The following is a 14,629-nucleotide window of genomic DNA, read 5'->3' as shown; positions in this document are numbered from 1 at the left end:
GCAGCCGTGGATATAGAGGAGGTGGTGGCAGAGGTTGGAAGAGCAGCCGTGGATATAGAGGAGGTGGTGGAAGAGGTAGGAAGAGCAGCCGTGGATATAGAGGAAGTGGTGGAGAGGTAGGAAGAGCAGCCGTGGATATAGAGGAGGTGGTGGCAGAGGTAGGAAGAGCAGCCGTGGATATAGAGGAGGTGGTGGCAGAGGTTGGAAGAGCAGCCGTGGATATAGAGGAGGTGGGGAGGTAGGAAGAGCAGCCGTGGATATAGAGGAGGTGGTGGAAGAGGTAGGAAGAGCAGCCGTAGATATAGAGGAGGTGGTGGCAGAGGTAGGAAAAGCAGCCTTGGATATAGAGGAGGTGGTGGCAGAGGTTGGAAGAGCAGCCGTGGATATAGAGGAGGTGGTGGAAGAGGTAGGAAGAGCAGCCGTGGATATAGAGGAGGTGGTGGCAGAGGTAGGAAGAGCAGCCGTGGATATAGAGGAGGTGGTGGCAGAGGTTGGAAGAGCAGTCGTGGATATAGAGGAGGTGGTGGCAGAGGTAGGAAGAGCAGCCGTGGATATAGAGGAGGTGGTGGCAGAGGTAGGAAGAGCAGCCGTGGATATAGAGGAGGTGGAGAGGTAGGAAGAGCAGCCGTGGATATAGAGGAGGTGGTGGAGAGGTAGGAAGAGCAGCCGTGGATATAGAGGAGGTGGTGGAAGAGGTAGGAAGAGCAGCCGTGGATATAGAGGAGGTGGTGGCAGAGGTAGGAAGAGCAGCCGTGGATATAGAGGAGGTGGTGGCAGAGGTTGGAAGAGCAGTCGTGGATATAGAGGAGGTGGTGGCAGAGGTAGGAAGAGCAGCCGTGCATATAGAGGAGGTGGTGGCAGAGGTAGGAAGAGCAGCCGTGGATATAGAGGAGGTGGAGAGGTAGGAAGAGCAGCCGTGGATATAGAGGAGGTGGTGGAGAGGTAGGAAGAGCAGCCGTGGATATAGAGGAGGTGGTGGAAGAGGTAGGAAGAGCAGCCGTGGATACAGAGGTGATGGTTAAGAGGTAGGAAGAGCAGCCCTGGATACAGAGGGGCCCTGGAAGAGGTAGGAAGAGCAGCCTTTGATACAGGGGGGCTGGTGGCAGAGGTAGGAAGAGCAGCCTTTGATACAGGGGGGCTGGTGGCAGAGGTAGGAAGAGCAGCCTTTGATACAGGGGGGCCCTGGAAGAGGTAGGAAGAGCAGCCTTGGATATAGAGGAGGTGGTGGCAGAGGTAGGAAGAGCCGCCGTGGATATAGAGGAGGTGGTGGCAGAGGCAGGAAGAGCAGCCGTGGATATAGAGGAGGTGGAGAGGTAGGAAGAGCAGCCGTGGATATAGAGGAGGTGGTGGAAGAGGTAGGAAGAGCAGCCGTGGATATAGAGGAGGTGGTGGCAGAGGTGGGAAGAGCAGCCGTGGATATAGAGGAGGTGGTGGCAGAGGTAGGAAGAGCCGCCGTGGATATAGAGGAGGTGGTGGCAGAGGTAGGAAGATCAGCCGTGGATATAGAGGAGGTGGTGGAGAGGTAGGAAGAGCAGCCGTGGATATAGAGGAGGTGGTGGAAGAGGAAGGAAGGGCAGCCGTGGATATAGAGGAGGTGGTGGCAGAGGTAGAAAGAGCCGCCGTGGATATAGAGGAGGTGGTGGCAGAGGTAGGAAGATCAGCCGTGGATATAGAGGAGGTGGTGGCAGAGGTAGGAAGAGCAGCCGTGGATATAGAGGAGGTGGTGGCAGACGTAGGAAGAGCAGCCGTGGATATAGAGAAGGTGGTGGAGAGGTAGGAAGAGCAGCCTTGGATACAGAGGAGGTGGTGGCAGAGGTAGGAAGAGCTGCCGTGGATACAGAGGTGGTGGCAGAGGTAGAAAGAGCAGCCTTGGATATAGAGGAGGTGGTGGCAGAGGTAGGAAGAGCAGCCGTGGATATAGAGGAGGTGGTGGAAGAGGCAGGAAGAGCAGCCGTGGATATAGAGGAGGTGGTGGAGAGGTAGGAAGAGCAGCCGTAGATATAGAGGAGGTTGTGGAGAGGTAGGAAGAGCCGCCGTGGATATAGAGGAGGTGGTGGCAGAGGTAGGAAGAGCAGCCGTGGATATAGAGGAGGTTGTGGAAAGGTAGGAAGAGCTGCCGTGGATATAGAGGAGGTGGTGGCAGAGGTAGGAAGAGCAGCCGTGGATATAGAGGAGGTTGTGGAGAGGTAGGAAGAGCCGCCGTGGATATAGAGGAGGTGGTGGCAGAGGTAGGAAGAGCAGCCTTGGATATGGAGGAGGTGGTGGCAGAGGTAGTAAGAGCCGCCGTGGATATAGAGGAGGTGGTGGCAGAGGTAGGAAGAGCAGCTGTGGATATAGAGGAGGTGGTGGCAGAGGTCGGAAGAGCAGCTGTGGATATAGAGGAGGTTGTGGAGAGGTAGGAAGAGCAGCCTTGGATACAGAGGAGGTGGTGGCAGAGGTAGGAAGAGCAGCTGTGGATATAGAGGAGGTGGTGGAGAGGTAGGAAGAGCAGCCGTGGATATAGAGGAGGTGGTGGAGAGGTAGGAAGAGCAGCCATGGATATAGAGGAGGTGGTGGAAGAGGTAGGAAGAGCAGCCATGGATATAGAGGAGGTGGTGGAGAGGTAGGAAGAGCAGCCGTGGATATAGAGGAGGTGGTGGCAGAGGTAGGAAGAGCAGCTGTGGATATAGAGGAGGTGGTGGAGAGGTAGAAAGAGCAGCCTTGGATATAGAGGAGGTGGTGGCAGAGGTAGGAAGAGCAGCCGTGGATATAGAGGAGGTGGTGGCAGAGGTAGGAAGAGCCGCCGTGGATATAGAGGAGGTGGTGGCAGAGGTAGGAAGAGCCGCCGTGGATATAGAGGAGGTGGTGGCAGAGGTAGGAAGAGCCGCCGTGGATATAGAGGAGGTGGTGGCAGAGGTAGGAAGAGCAGCCTTGGATACAGAGGAGGTGATGGCAGAGGTAGTAAGAGCCGCCGTGGATATTGGGGAGGTGGGGGAAGAGGTAGGAAGAGCAGCCGTGGATATAGAGGAGGTGGTGGAGAGGTAGGAAGAGCAGCCGTGGATATAGAGGAGTTGGTGGCAGAGGTTGGAAGAGCAGCCGTGGATATAGAGGAGGTGGTGGAAGAGGTAGGAAGAGCAGCCGTGGATATAGAGGAGGTGGTGGAGAGGTAGGAAGAGCAGCCGTGGATATAGAGGAGGTGGTGGCAGAGGTAGGAAGAGCAGCCGTGGATATAGAGGAGGTGGTGGCAGAGGTTGGAAGAGCAGCCGTGGATATAGAGGAGGTGGGGAGGTAGGAAGAGCAGCCGTGGATATAGAGGAGGTGGTGGAAGAGGTAGGAAGAGCAGCCGTAGATATAGAGGAGGTGGTGGCAGAGGTAGGAAAAGCAGCCTTGGATATAGAGGAGGTGGTGGCAGAGGTTGGAAGAGCAGCCGTGGATATAGAGGAGGTGGTGGAAGAGGTAGGAAGAGCAGCCGTGGATATAGAGGAGGTGGTGGCAGAGGTAGGAAGAGCAGCCGTGGATATAGAGGAGGTGGTGGCAGAGGTTGGAAGAGCCGTCGTGGATATAGAGGAGGTGGTGGCAGAGGTAGGAAGAGCAGCCGTGGATATAGAGGAGGTGGTGGCAGAGGTAGGAAGAGCAGCCGTGGATATAGAGGAGGTGGAGAGGTAGGAAGAGCAGCCGTGGATATAGAGGAGGTGGTGGAGAGGTAGGAAGAGCAGCCGTGGATATAGAGGAGGTGGTGGAAGAGGTAGGAAGAGCAGCCGTGGATATAGAGGAGGTGGTGGCAGAGGTAGGAAGTGCAGCCGTAGATATAGAGGAGGTGGTGGAGAGGCAGGAAGAGCAGCCGTGGATATAGAGGAGATGGAGAGGTAGGAAGAGCAGCCGTGGATACAGAGCGACTGGTGGAAGAGATGGGACGATCAGTCTTGAATACAGAGAGATTGACAGAGCGCCAGGCGATAGGGTTGAGCACAGATGACACTCACCGCTGTCTCCTTGAAGTCCACCTCCCCTGCTGCCCATTTCTGCGAAGAGATTTCCTCGTCTGTCCAGTGACTGCCCTGGTCTGAGAGCAGGAAGCGCATTACCTCAGCACGGCCTAGAATGAGTGGATATAGAGGAGGTGGTGGCAGAGGTTGGAAGAGCAGCCGTGGATATAGAGGAGGTGGGGAGGTAGGAAGAGCAGCCGTGGATATAGAGGAGGTGGTGGAAGAGGTAGGAAGAGCAGCCGTGGATATAGAGGAGGTGGGGAGGTAGGAAGAGCAGCCGTGGATATAGAGGAGGTGGTGGAAGAGGTAGGAAGAGCAGCCGTAGATATAGAGGAGGTGGTGGCAGAGGTAGGAAAAGCAGCCTTGGATATAGAGGAGGTGGTGGCAGAGGTTGGAAGAGCAGCCGTGGATATAGAGGAGGTGGTGGAAGAGGTAGGAAGAGCAGCCGTGGATATAGAGGAGGTGGTGGCAGAGGTAGGAAGAGCAGCCGTGGATATAGAGGAGGTGGTGGCAGAGGTTGGAAGAGCAGTCGTGGATATAGAGGAGGTGGTGGCAGAGGTAGGAAGAGCAGCCGTGGATATAGAGGAGGTGGTGGCAGAGGTAGGAAGAGCAGCCGTGGATATAGAGGAGGTGGGGAGGTAGGAAGAGCAGCCGTGGATATAGAGGAGGTGGTGGAAGAGGTAGGAAGAGCAGCCGTGGATATAGAGGAGGTGGTGGCAGAGGTAGGAAGAGCAGCCGTGGATATAGAGGAGGTGGTGGCAGAGGTTGGAAGAGCAGTCGTGGATATAGAGGAGGTGGTGGCAGAGGTAGGAAGAGCAGCCGTGGATATAGAGGAGGTGGTGGCAGAGGTAGGAAGAGCAGCCGTGGATATAGAGGAGGTGGAGAGGTAGGAAGAGCAGCCGTGGATATAGAGGAGGTGGTGGAGAGGTAGGAAGAGCAGCCGTGGATATAGAGGAGGTGGTGGAAGAGGTAGGAAGAGCAGCCGTGGATATAGAGGAGGTGGTGGCAGAGGTAGGAAGTGCAGCCGTAGATATAGAGGAGGTGGTGGAGAGGCAGGAAGAGCAGCCGTGGATATAGAGGAGATGGAGAGGTAGGAAGAGCAGCCGTGGATACAGAGCGACTGGTGGAAGAGATGGGACGATCAGTCTTGAATACAGAGAGATTGACAGAGCGCCAGGCGATAGGGTTGAGCACAGATGACACTCACCGCTGTCTCCTTGAAGTCCACCTCCCCTGCTGCCCATTTCTGCGAAGAGATTTCCTCGTCTGTCCAGTGACTGCCCTGGTCTGAGAGCAGGAAGCGCATTACCTCAGCACGGCCTAGAATGAGAGGTCAGAAAAGGCCAATCAGACAACAGAAGGAACTGACCCTTCACTTCTATGATGGACGGAGTCGCCTACATCAGCAGGCAGTGCATGCCAAGGTGCAGCACTGGAGCTGACATGTTGGGCCTGGTGTGTGAGGCTTCCATCCCCACAATGTGACCTCCATGTTAATGACAGAGCACATCGACAACTCAGCCGAAGGAGCGCTCTATGCATTAAAACCTCTCAAGAACATCTCACCGTTTATTTCCCCTGATGATCTTAGCCCCTTGCGTGCTCCCGTCAGCCAATGGCCGACGGAGCCCTGTCCACCTAATAGAACGTCCGTACTGCGGCAGAAAAACCGCCTCGGTTAAGGCGTTAAGACGGTAGTGTAATCACTAGTTTTCTCGAAACTTGATTACGGAAACTCAACCCTAACTGGAACTCCGAAGATTCACCTTGCGCCCCTAAGAGCAACTCTCAGAGTGGCGGCCGGGCTCCTCATAGGAATTGAACGGTTTGATCACATATCACCTGCCCTCAATAGACTCAAGTGGCTGCATATCGAAGGAAGACGCATCTTCAACACCACGTGTATCACCCACAAAGCCCTTCGCACAAAACAACCCAAATACCTAGAAGCCAAACTATCAAAAGCAGGAAAAGTCTGGGCACTGAGAAGCTCCAACTCTCTTCTTCTCATACCTCCTAACCCGACGAAGAAATCATCCCAGGAAACGCCCCCAGGATCTGGAACTCAGGGGCTGATTAGCAAGAACCTCGTTAAAATTATTGCCGTGTTAGCGGCAGGAAACTGCCGCTAAAATGGCGATAATGGGCTTGCTAATATGCGTTATAGAATTCCAATAGAAGCCCAGGTTAGATGTGCTGGACAGTAGGAGCATACGTTTGCACTAAGGAGTGAAGGTAGCCAGGGCCCTGTTTCTTTAGGATTCGTCTGCAAATGCATAACGCTTTAAAATGAATCTTTTCCTAACTGGGAACCAGTGAAGCAAAGTAAGAGCATTAGAAGCTGACAATATTTTTGGGAGATTTCAGACCAGTCTAGCCGCTGCATTCTGAATGCGTTGCAACCGTTTGAGACTCCCTTTGGATGCAAAAAGATAGAGAACCTCCCCATAGTCCAGCTGTGAGGTGATAAGTGCATTAACTATGGTATTCCTAGATCTGATGGGAATTAGATCGAGAATTTTTCTTAGGACTTTCAGGGTACCAAAGCATTTCCCTGCCGTTTTCCAGATTTGGTCTTTGAAGGTTAATTTTTAATCGAAGATTACTCCCAAGATCTTGGCCTTAGACTTAGGAGCTGGGGGTTCCCCCAAAGACCCTGGCCACCAGGCTGATGTCCAGATAGAGGGGCTTCTACCAACTAGTAGGATCTCTGTTTTGTTGGCGTTCAGTATTAGGCAACTGTAGGTCATCCACCCTGCAACCTCAGATAGGCAGGCCCTAAACCTATCGGCCGTGGTGGCAGAGGGGTCTGACAAATGTACTATTAGTTGGGTGTCATCGACACACGACACCACTTGAACCATGTGTCTTTTAATGATGTCAGCCAGAATAGAGCCCTGTGGAACCCCTTTCGTGGAGTGGAACTGGTCTGACACACAGGATTTAAGTGTAACTTGAAAGGATCTGTCCTGTAGGAAGGAGATAACCCATTTTGGGGCATTGCCTCTAATTCCGGCCTCCTGAAGCCTGTGGATTAGTATATCATGTGACACCGTGTCAAAGGCTGCACTCAGGTCAAGTAATATCACAGCTGACGCCTGCGTTCTGTCTTCCGATAGGGGAAGGGCAGATTGGGGAGAATGTCGCTCTGAACCCCGATTGAGTGGGGTCTGGCAGCTCTTTGGATCCTATAAGGCTCGTCGGGCAGTGATGGGCAGGCTTCTCATGTGTTTTGCCCCAAATGGAAGAAGAGAAATGGGTCTCATATTTTCGAATGTGGATGGGACCCTGAGACTTGGATCTCACCCTGAGACTGGGGTCAGACCCTGAGACTAGGGCCACACCCTGAGACTTGGATCTCACCCTGAGACTGGGGTCAGACCCTGAGACTAGGGCCACACCCTGAGACTTGGATCTCACCCTGAGACTGGGGTCAGACCCTGAGACTAGGGCCACACCCTGAGACTTGGATCTCACCCTGAGACTGGGGTCAGACCCTGAGACTAGGGCCACACCCTGAGACTTGGATCTCACCCTGAGACTAAGGCCACATTCTGAGACAAGAGTCAGACCCTGAGACTAGGGTCACAACCTGAGACTTCAGTGGTATAGTGAATAAAAAGGCAAATATTGTAACTGGGTGAGAGAGTGAGAGATTGGTGGTATTTCGCTAGAACAGCTAAACCTGAGACTAGGGTCAGTCCCTGAGAGTTCATAGGTAAAAGACCTAGAAGTACAAGCCCTGGGACTAGCTTTAGACCCTGTGACTAGGGTTAGATCCCTGAGACTAGGGTCAGATTCTGAGACTGGTGTCACACCCTGAAACTAGGGTCACACCCTGAGATGAATGTTACCCCGAGATTAGGGTCAGACCCTGAGACTGGGGTCACACTCTGAGACTAGGGTCCCACCCTGAGACTGGGGTCACACATTGAGACTAGGGTCACACCCGGAGATGAATGTCACACCCCGAGATGAGGGTCAAACCTTAAAACTAGGGGTAGACCCTGAGACTATATTTGCAACCTGAGTGTTCAGTGACATTGTAAATAAAAAGGCAAACACTGTGAATGGGTGAGAGAGTGAGTCATCATAGGTGGTGTTTCGCTAGAACTGTAAACCCTGAGGCAAGGGTCAATCCCCGAGCATTCATAGGTAAAAGACCTAGAAGTCCAAGCTCTTAGACGAGCTTCAGACCCTGAGAGTTTACAGAGTGGTGTATAACAAGACATTGAAACAGACGAATACAAGAGCACCTACCTCTCATTGGGAAGTAACTGATGACGTAGTTCCCCACTGCAGAGAGAAGAGAAACACACAATGGTATCAAAGGCATTGAAGTTCACCTAGCTCCACTAATTGTTTGAGATGAGGCCCAAGAAAGAGGCCGTCAAGTGAATGGGCGCACTCAGCCCCACTTACCACTAGAGAATACACAATCCTCGTCCTCTACTTGTACTTGTACTTGGGGACTGAAGCTTTCACTGCTCACACTCCAGCTGGTGGATGGTGTTTACACAGCTCTCACACTCCACTTGAAGATGGCAGATAAAGTTTACACCACCCTCACACTCCACTTGAAGTTGGCGGATAAAGTTAACACCGCCCTCTCACTGCACTTGAAGTTGGTGGATAAAGTTTACACCGCCCTCACACTCCACTTGAAGTTGGTGGATAAAGTTTACACCGCCCTCACACTCCACTTGAAGTTGGTGGATAAAGTTAACACTGCCCTCTCACTGCACTTGAAGTTGGTGGATAAAGTTTACACCGCCCTCACACTCCACTTGAAGTTGGTGGATAAAGTTTACACTGCCCTCACACTCCACTTGAAGTTGGCGGATAAAGTTAACACCGCCCTCTCACTGCACTTGAAGTTGGTGGATAAAGTTTACACCGCCCTCACACTCCACTTGAAGTTGGTGGATAAAGTTAACACTGCCCTCTCACTGCACTTGAAGTTGGTGGATAAAGTTTACACCTCCCTCACACTCCACTTGAAGTTGGTGGATAAAGTTAACACCGCCCTCACACTGCACTTGAAGTTGGCGGATAAAGTTTACACCGCCCTCACACACCACTTGAAGTTGGCGGATAAAGTTAACACCGCCCTCACACTCCACTTGAAGTTGGTGGATAAAGTTTACACCGCCCTCACACTCCACTTGAAGTTGGTGGATAAAGTTTACACCGCCCTCACACTCCACTTGAAGTTGGTGGATAAAGTTTACACCACCCTCACACTCCATTTGAAGTTGGTGGATAAAGTTTACACCGCCCTCATACTCCACTTGAAGTTGGTGGATAAAGTTAACACAGTCCTCCCACCTCACCTGCAGCTGGTGGGTAATGTTTCCCCAAACATCACTCAGTATTTGTATCAAGTAAATGAAGCCTACACCTCCTCACACTCCACTTGCATCTGCTGGATAAAGTTTACACAGCCCTCACACTGCACCTGCATCTGGTGGATAAAGTTTACACAGCCCTCACACTGCACCTGCATCTGGTGGATAACGTTTACACAGCCCTCACACTGCACCTGCATCTGGTGGATAAAGTTTACACCACCCTCACACTGCACATGAAGATGGTGGATAAAGTTTCCCCAGACATGACTCAGTATTTGTAGCAAGTAAATGAAGCCCACACCTCCTCACACTCCACCTACAACTGGTGAATGAAGGTTAAAATGTCCTCACCCTCTATCCTTAGCTGCTGTATGAAGCTTGCACAGCCCTTACACTCCACTAATAGTCAGTGGCAAAAGCTTACACAGCCTACACATGCCACCTACCCTGGACCTACACAGTCCTCACGCTACGAACAACTGGTGGTTGAAGTTTACACACTCCTCACACGTCACCTGCAGCTGGTGGCTGAAGTTTACACACTCCTCACACGTCACCTGCAGCTGGTGGCTGAAGTTTACACACTCCTCACACGTCACCAGCAGCTGGTGGATGACGTTTACACACTCCTCACATGTCACCAGCCGCTGGTGGCTGAAGTTTACACACTCCTCACCACGTCACCAGCAGCTGGTGGCTGAAGTTTACACACTCCTCACACGTCACCAGCAGCTGGTGGCTGAAGTTTACACACTCCTCACATGTCACCAGCAGCTGGTGGCTGAAGTTTACACACTCCTCACACGTCACCAGCAGCTGGTGGCTGAAGTTTACACACTCCTCACATGTCACCAGCAGCTGGTGGCTGAAGTTTACACACTCCTCACACGTCACCAGCAGCTGGTGGCTGAAGTTTACACACTCATCACACGTCACCTGCAGCTGGTGGCTGAAGTTTACACACTCCTCACACGTCACCAGCAGCTGGTGGATGAAGTTTACACAATCCTCACACGTCACCAGCAGCTGGTGGCTGAAGTTTACACAATCCTCACATGTCACCTGCAGCTGGTGGATGAAGTTTATACAATCCCCACACGTCACCTGCAGCTGGTGGATTAAGTTTACACACTCCTCACACATCACCTACAGCTGGTGGATGAGGTTTATACAATCCCCACACGTCACCTGCAGCTGGTGGATGAAGTTTACACACTCATCACACGTCACCTGCAGCTGGTGGCTGAAGTTTACACACTCCTCACACGTCACCAGCAGCTGGTGGCTGAAGTTTACACACTCCTCACACGTCACCAGCAGCTGGTGGCTGAAGTTTACACACTCCTCACACGTCACCAGCAGCTGGTGGATGACGTTTACACACTCCTCACATGTCACCAGCAGCTGGTGGCTGAAGTTTACACACTCCTCACTCGTCACCAGCAGCTGGTGGCTGAAGTTTACACACTCCTCACATGTCACCAGCAGCTGGTGGCTGAAGTTTACACACTCCTCACACGTCACCAGCAGCTGGTGGCTGAAGTTTACACACTCCTCACATGTCACCAGCAGCTGGTGGCTGAAGTTTACACACTCCTCACACGTCACCAGCAGCTGGTGGCTGAAGTTTACACACTCATCACACGTCACCTGCAGCTGGTGGCTGAAGTTTACACACTCCTCACACGTCACCAGCAGCTGGTGGATGAAGTTTACACAATCCTCACACGTCACCAGCAGCTGGTGGCTGAAGTTTACACAATCCTCACATGTCACCTGCAGCTGGTGGATGAAGTTTATACAATCCCCACACGTCACCTGCAGCTGGTGGATTAAGTTTACACACTCCTCACACGTCACCTACAGCTGGTGGATGAGGTTTATACAATCCCCACACGTCACCTGCAGCTGGTGGATGAAGTTTACACAATCCTCACATGTCACCTGCAGCTGGTGGATGAAGTTTATACAATCCCCACACGTCACCTGCAGCTGGTGGATTAAGTTTACACACTCCTCACACGTCACCAGCAGCTGGTGGATGACGTTTACACACTCCTCACATGTCACCAGCAGCTGGTGGCTGAAGTTTACACACTCCTCACTCGTCACCAGCAGCTGGTGGCTGAAGTTTACACACTCCTCACATGTCACCAGCAGCTGGTGGCTGAAGTTTACACACTCCTCACACGTCACCAGCAGCTGGTGGCTGAAGTTTGCACACTCCTCACATGTCACCAGCAGCTGGTGGCTGAAGTTTACACACTCCTCACACGTCACCAGCAGCTGGTGGCTGAAGTTTACACACTCATCACACGTCACCTGCAGCTGGTGGCTGAAGTTTACACAATCCTCACACGTCACCAGCAGCTGGTGGCTGAAGTTTACACAATCCTCACATGTCACCTGCAGCTGGTGGATGAAGTTTATACAATCCCCACACGTCACCTGCAGCTGGTGGATTAAGTTTACACACTCCTCACACGTCACCTACAGCTGGTGGATGAGGTTTATACAATCCCCACACGTCACCTGCAGCTGGTGGATGAAGTTTACACACTCCTCACACGTCACCTGCAGCTGGTGGCTGAAGTTTACACACTCCTCACACGTCACCAGCAGCTGGTGGCTGAAGTTTACACACTCATCACACGTCACCTGCAGCTGGTGGCTGAAGTTTACACACTCCTCACACATCACCAGCAGCTGGTGGCTGAAGTTTACACACTCCTCACACGTCACCAGCAGCTGGTGGCTGAAGTTTACACACTCCTCACATGTCACCAGCAGCTGGTGGCTGAAGTTTACACACTCCTCACACGTCACCAGCAGCTGGTGGATGAAGTTTACACAATCCTCACACGTCACCAGCAGCTGGTGGCTGAAGTTTACACAATCCTCACATGTCACCTGCAGCTGGTGGATGAAGTTTACACACTCCTCACTCGTCACCAGCAGCTGGTGGCTGAAGTTTACACACTCATCACACGTCACCTGCAGCTGGTGGCTGAAGTTTACACACTCCTCACACGTCACCAGCAGCTGGTGGATGAAGTTTACACAATCCTCACACGTCACCAGCAGCTGGTGGCTGAAGTTTACACAATCCTCACACGTCACCTACAGCTGGTGGATGAGGTTTATACAATCCCCACACGTCACCTGCAGCTGGTGGATGAAGTTTACACACTCCTCACACGTCACCTGCAGCTGGTGGCTGAAGTTTACACACTCCTCACACGTCACCAGCAGCTGGTGGCTGAAGTTTACACACTCATCACACGTCACCTGCAGCTGGTGGCTGAAGTTTACACACTCCTCACACATCACCAGCAGCTGGTGGCTGAAGTTTACACACTCCTCACACGTCACCAGCAGCTGGTGGCTGAAGTTTACACACTCCTCACATGTCACCAGCAGCTGGTGGCTGAAGTTTACACACTCCTCACACGTCACCAGCAGCTGGTGGATGAAGTTTACACAATCCTCACACGTCACCAGCAGCTGGTGGCTGAAGTTTACACAATCCTCACATGTCACCTGCAGCTGGTGGATGAAGTTTACACACTCCTCACTCGTCACCAGCAGCTGGTGGCTGAAGTTTACACACTCATCACACGTCACCTGCAGCTGGTGGCTGAAGTTTACACACTCCTCACACGTCACCAGCAGCTGGTGGATGAAGTTTACACAATCCTCACACGTCACCAGCAGCTGGTGGCTGAAGTTTACACAATCCTCACATGTCACCTGCAGCTGGTGGATGAAGTTTACACACTCATCACACGTCACCTGCAGCTGGTGGCTGAAGTTTACACACTCCTCACACGTCACCAGCAGCTGGTGGATGAAGTTTACACAATCCTCACACGTCACCAGCAGCTGGTGGCTGAAGTTTACACAATCCTCACATGTCACCAGCAGCTGGTGGCTGAAGTTTACACACTCCTCACATGTCACCAGCAGCTGGTGGCTGAAGTTTACACACTCCTCACCACGTCACCAGCAGCTGGTGGAAGAAGTTTACTCAGGATTCACACTACCTGCAGCTGGTGGATGACGTTTACACAATCCTTACACTCCACCTACAGTTATGGGTCACGCAGACCCTTCACACCCACTGCTGAGCCCTAACTCCAGAGTATGTCATATTCTCTCCAGCTGGTGTTTCGTCCTCGGGAGAACCCCCAGTCTCTCTGCTGAAGCCCCCCCTTCCACCCTCCCCCACCAGGAAGCCATTTCATGCCCACCTGGTGTTGGCACATGGAAGGCTGTGACAAGGGGTACTTACTAGTGGTGGTAAGGGCAGAGATGCTGGTGGCCTCTCCAAGGCTGCAGGGGCTGGTATCTTCAGCAAAGCTTTACTCCCCCTCTCAGCGCTGACTGGTTCTACGCAGTCTCAGAGTCGTGCGCCTCCACCTGGTGAACTCTCCAGTGGGGGGGTTTCTAGCCTTCACTTAGTGTCCTTAGCAGAATAAGTGAGGCAGGGCGCCTCTTCTCGAGATCTGGTTTCCAGGGGCAGTGTCTTACTCCTCCTGTTGTTGGTCTGGTTTCCAGGGGCAGTGTCTTACTCCTCCTGTTGTTGGTCTGGTTTCCAGGGGCAGTGTCTTACTCCTCCTGTTGGTCTGGTTTCCAGGGGCAGTGTCTTACTCCTCCTGTGGGTCTGGTGGTCTTACACCCTCCCACTCTCTAGCTCTCTTCTCTCCTTCTCTTCTGCCCTCCTCCTGCTCCTGTTGTATTTATGCTCCTGGGTCCAGGTGAGTCAGGGTGAGGTGGGAGTGTTGTGTGTATTTTGGGGGGAGTTGGCTAAACCTCTCCATTTGTTGCTTAGGGACGTGCCAGGCACTGCACCCATGTACACAGGGCATTGAAGCTGGTGAGTGATGCCTGACCACAGATGCTGGCATGCCTGGGGTTCACAAAGAGCCCACACGCCCAGGGTGGGGCAGGTTGTTGTCCAATCACATCCTCTTGTGTATTCTCTAAGATTGACAGTCTGTCCTCTGTCTCTATGATCCCCTGCCCTCCTGAACTCAGGTGAGGTTTCACCCTCCACTGGTGGCTGGACTGAGATACCATTCGTATATCCCATCTATAGGTGCCATCCACAGGGTGAAAACTGCCATGGGGTGGGCCAGGTATCTGGGTGGCTTTGGCTTGTTATATGGGGCAGAGTAATCATAGGACTGAGTAATCATAAGACAGAGTACTCAAGGGGCAGAGTAATCTTAGGACAGAGTAATCATAGGACAGATTAATCATAGGACAGAGTAATCATAGGGCGGAGTAATCACAGGACTGAGTAATCACAGG

General features: G+C 52.5%; 1 protein-coding gene across 2 annotated transcripts in view; it reads right to left on the bottom strand.

The window, feature by feature from the left end:
* LOC144811046 (glutathione S-transferase P 1-like) overlaps positions 1 to 14,014 on the bottom strand; it is a 125,379-nt gene extending 111,365 nt beyond the window's left edge. The window contains exons 1-3 of one of the 2 annotated variants that reach the window (XM_078673837.1): positions 13,608 to 14,014; positions 8,226 to 8,261; positions 5,173 to 5,285 (exon numbers count right to left, since the gene is read on the bottom strand). In XM_078673837.1, the coding sequence (XP_078529963.1) occupies positions 5,173 to 5,285; positions 8,226 to 8,261; position 13,608 (150 nt within the window). In that variant the 5' untranslated portion in view covers positions 13,609 to 14,014. Of the gene's footprint in view, positions 1 to 3,962; positions 4,072 to 5,172; positions 5,286 to 8,225; positions 8,262 to 13,607 lie in introns of those variants that run through there. The other variant, XM_078673829.1, reaches the window with a different exon arrangement.
* Between the last annotated feature and the right edge of the window lie 615 nt (positions 14,015 to 14,629).

Source organism: Lissotriton helveticus, chromosome 1_1 (assembly GCF_964261635.1).
Source record: "Lissotriton helveticus chromosome 1_1, aLisHel1.1, whole genome shotgun sequence".
Taxonomy (NCBI): Eukaryota; Metazoa; Chordata; class Amphibia; order Caudata; family Salamandridae; genus Lissotriton; species Lissotriton helveticus.
This window is presented reverse-complemented; position numbering and strand designations above follow the sequence as displayed.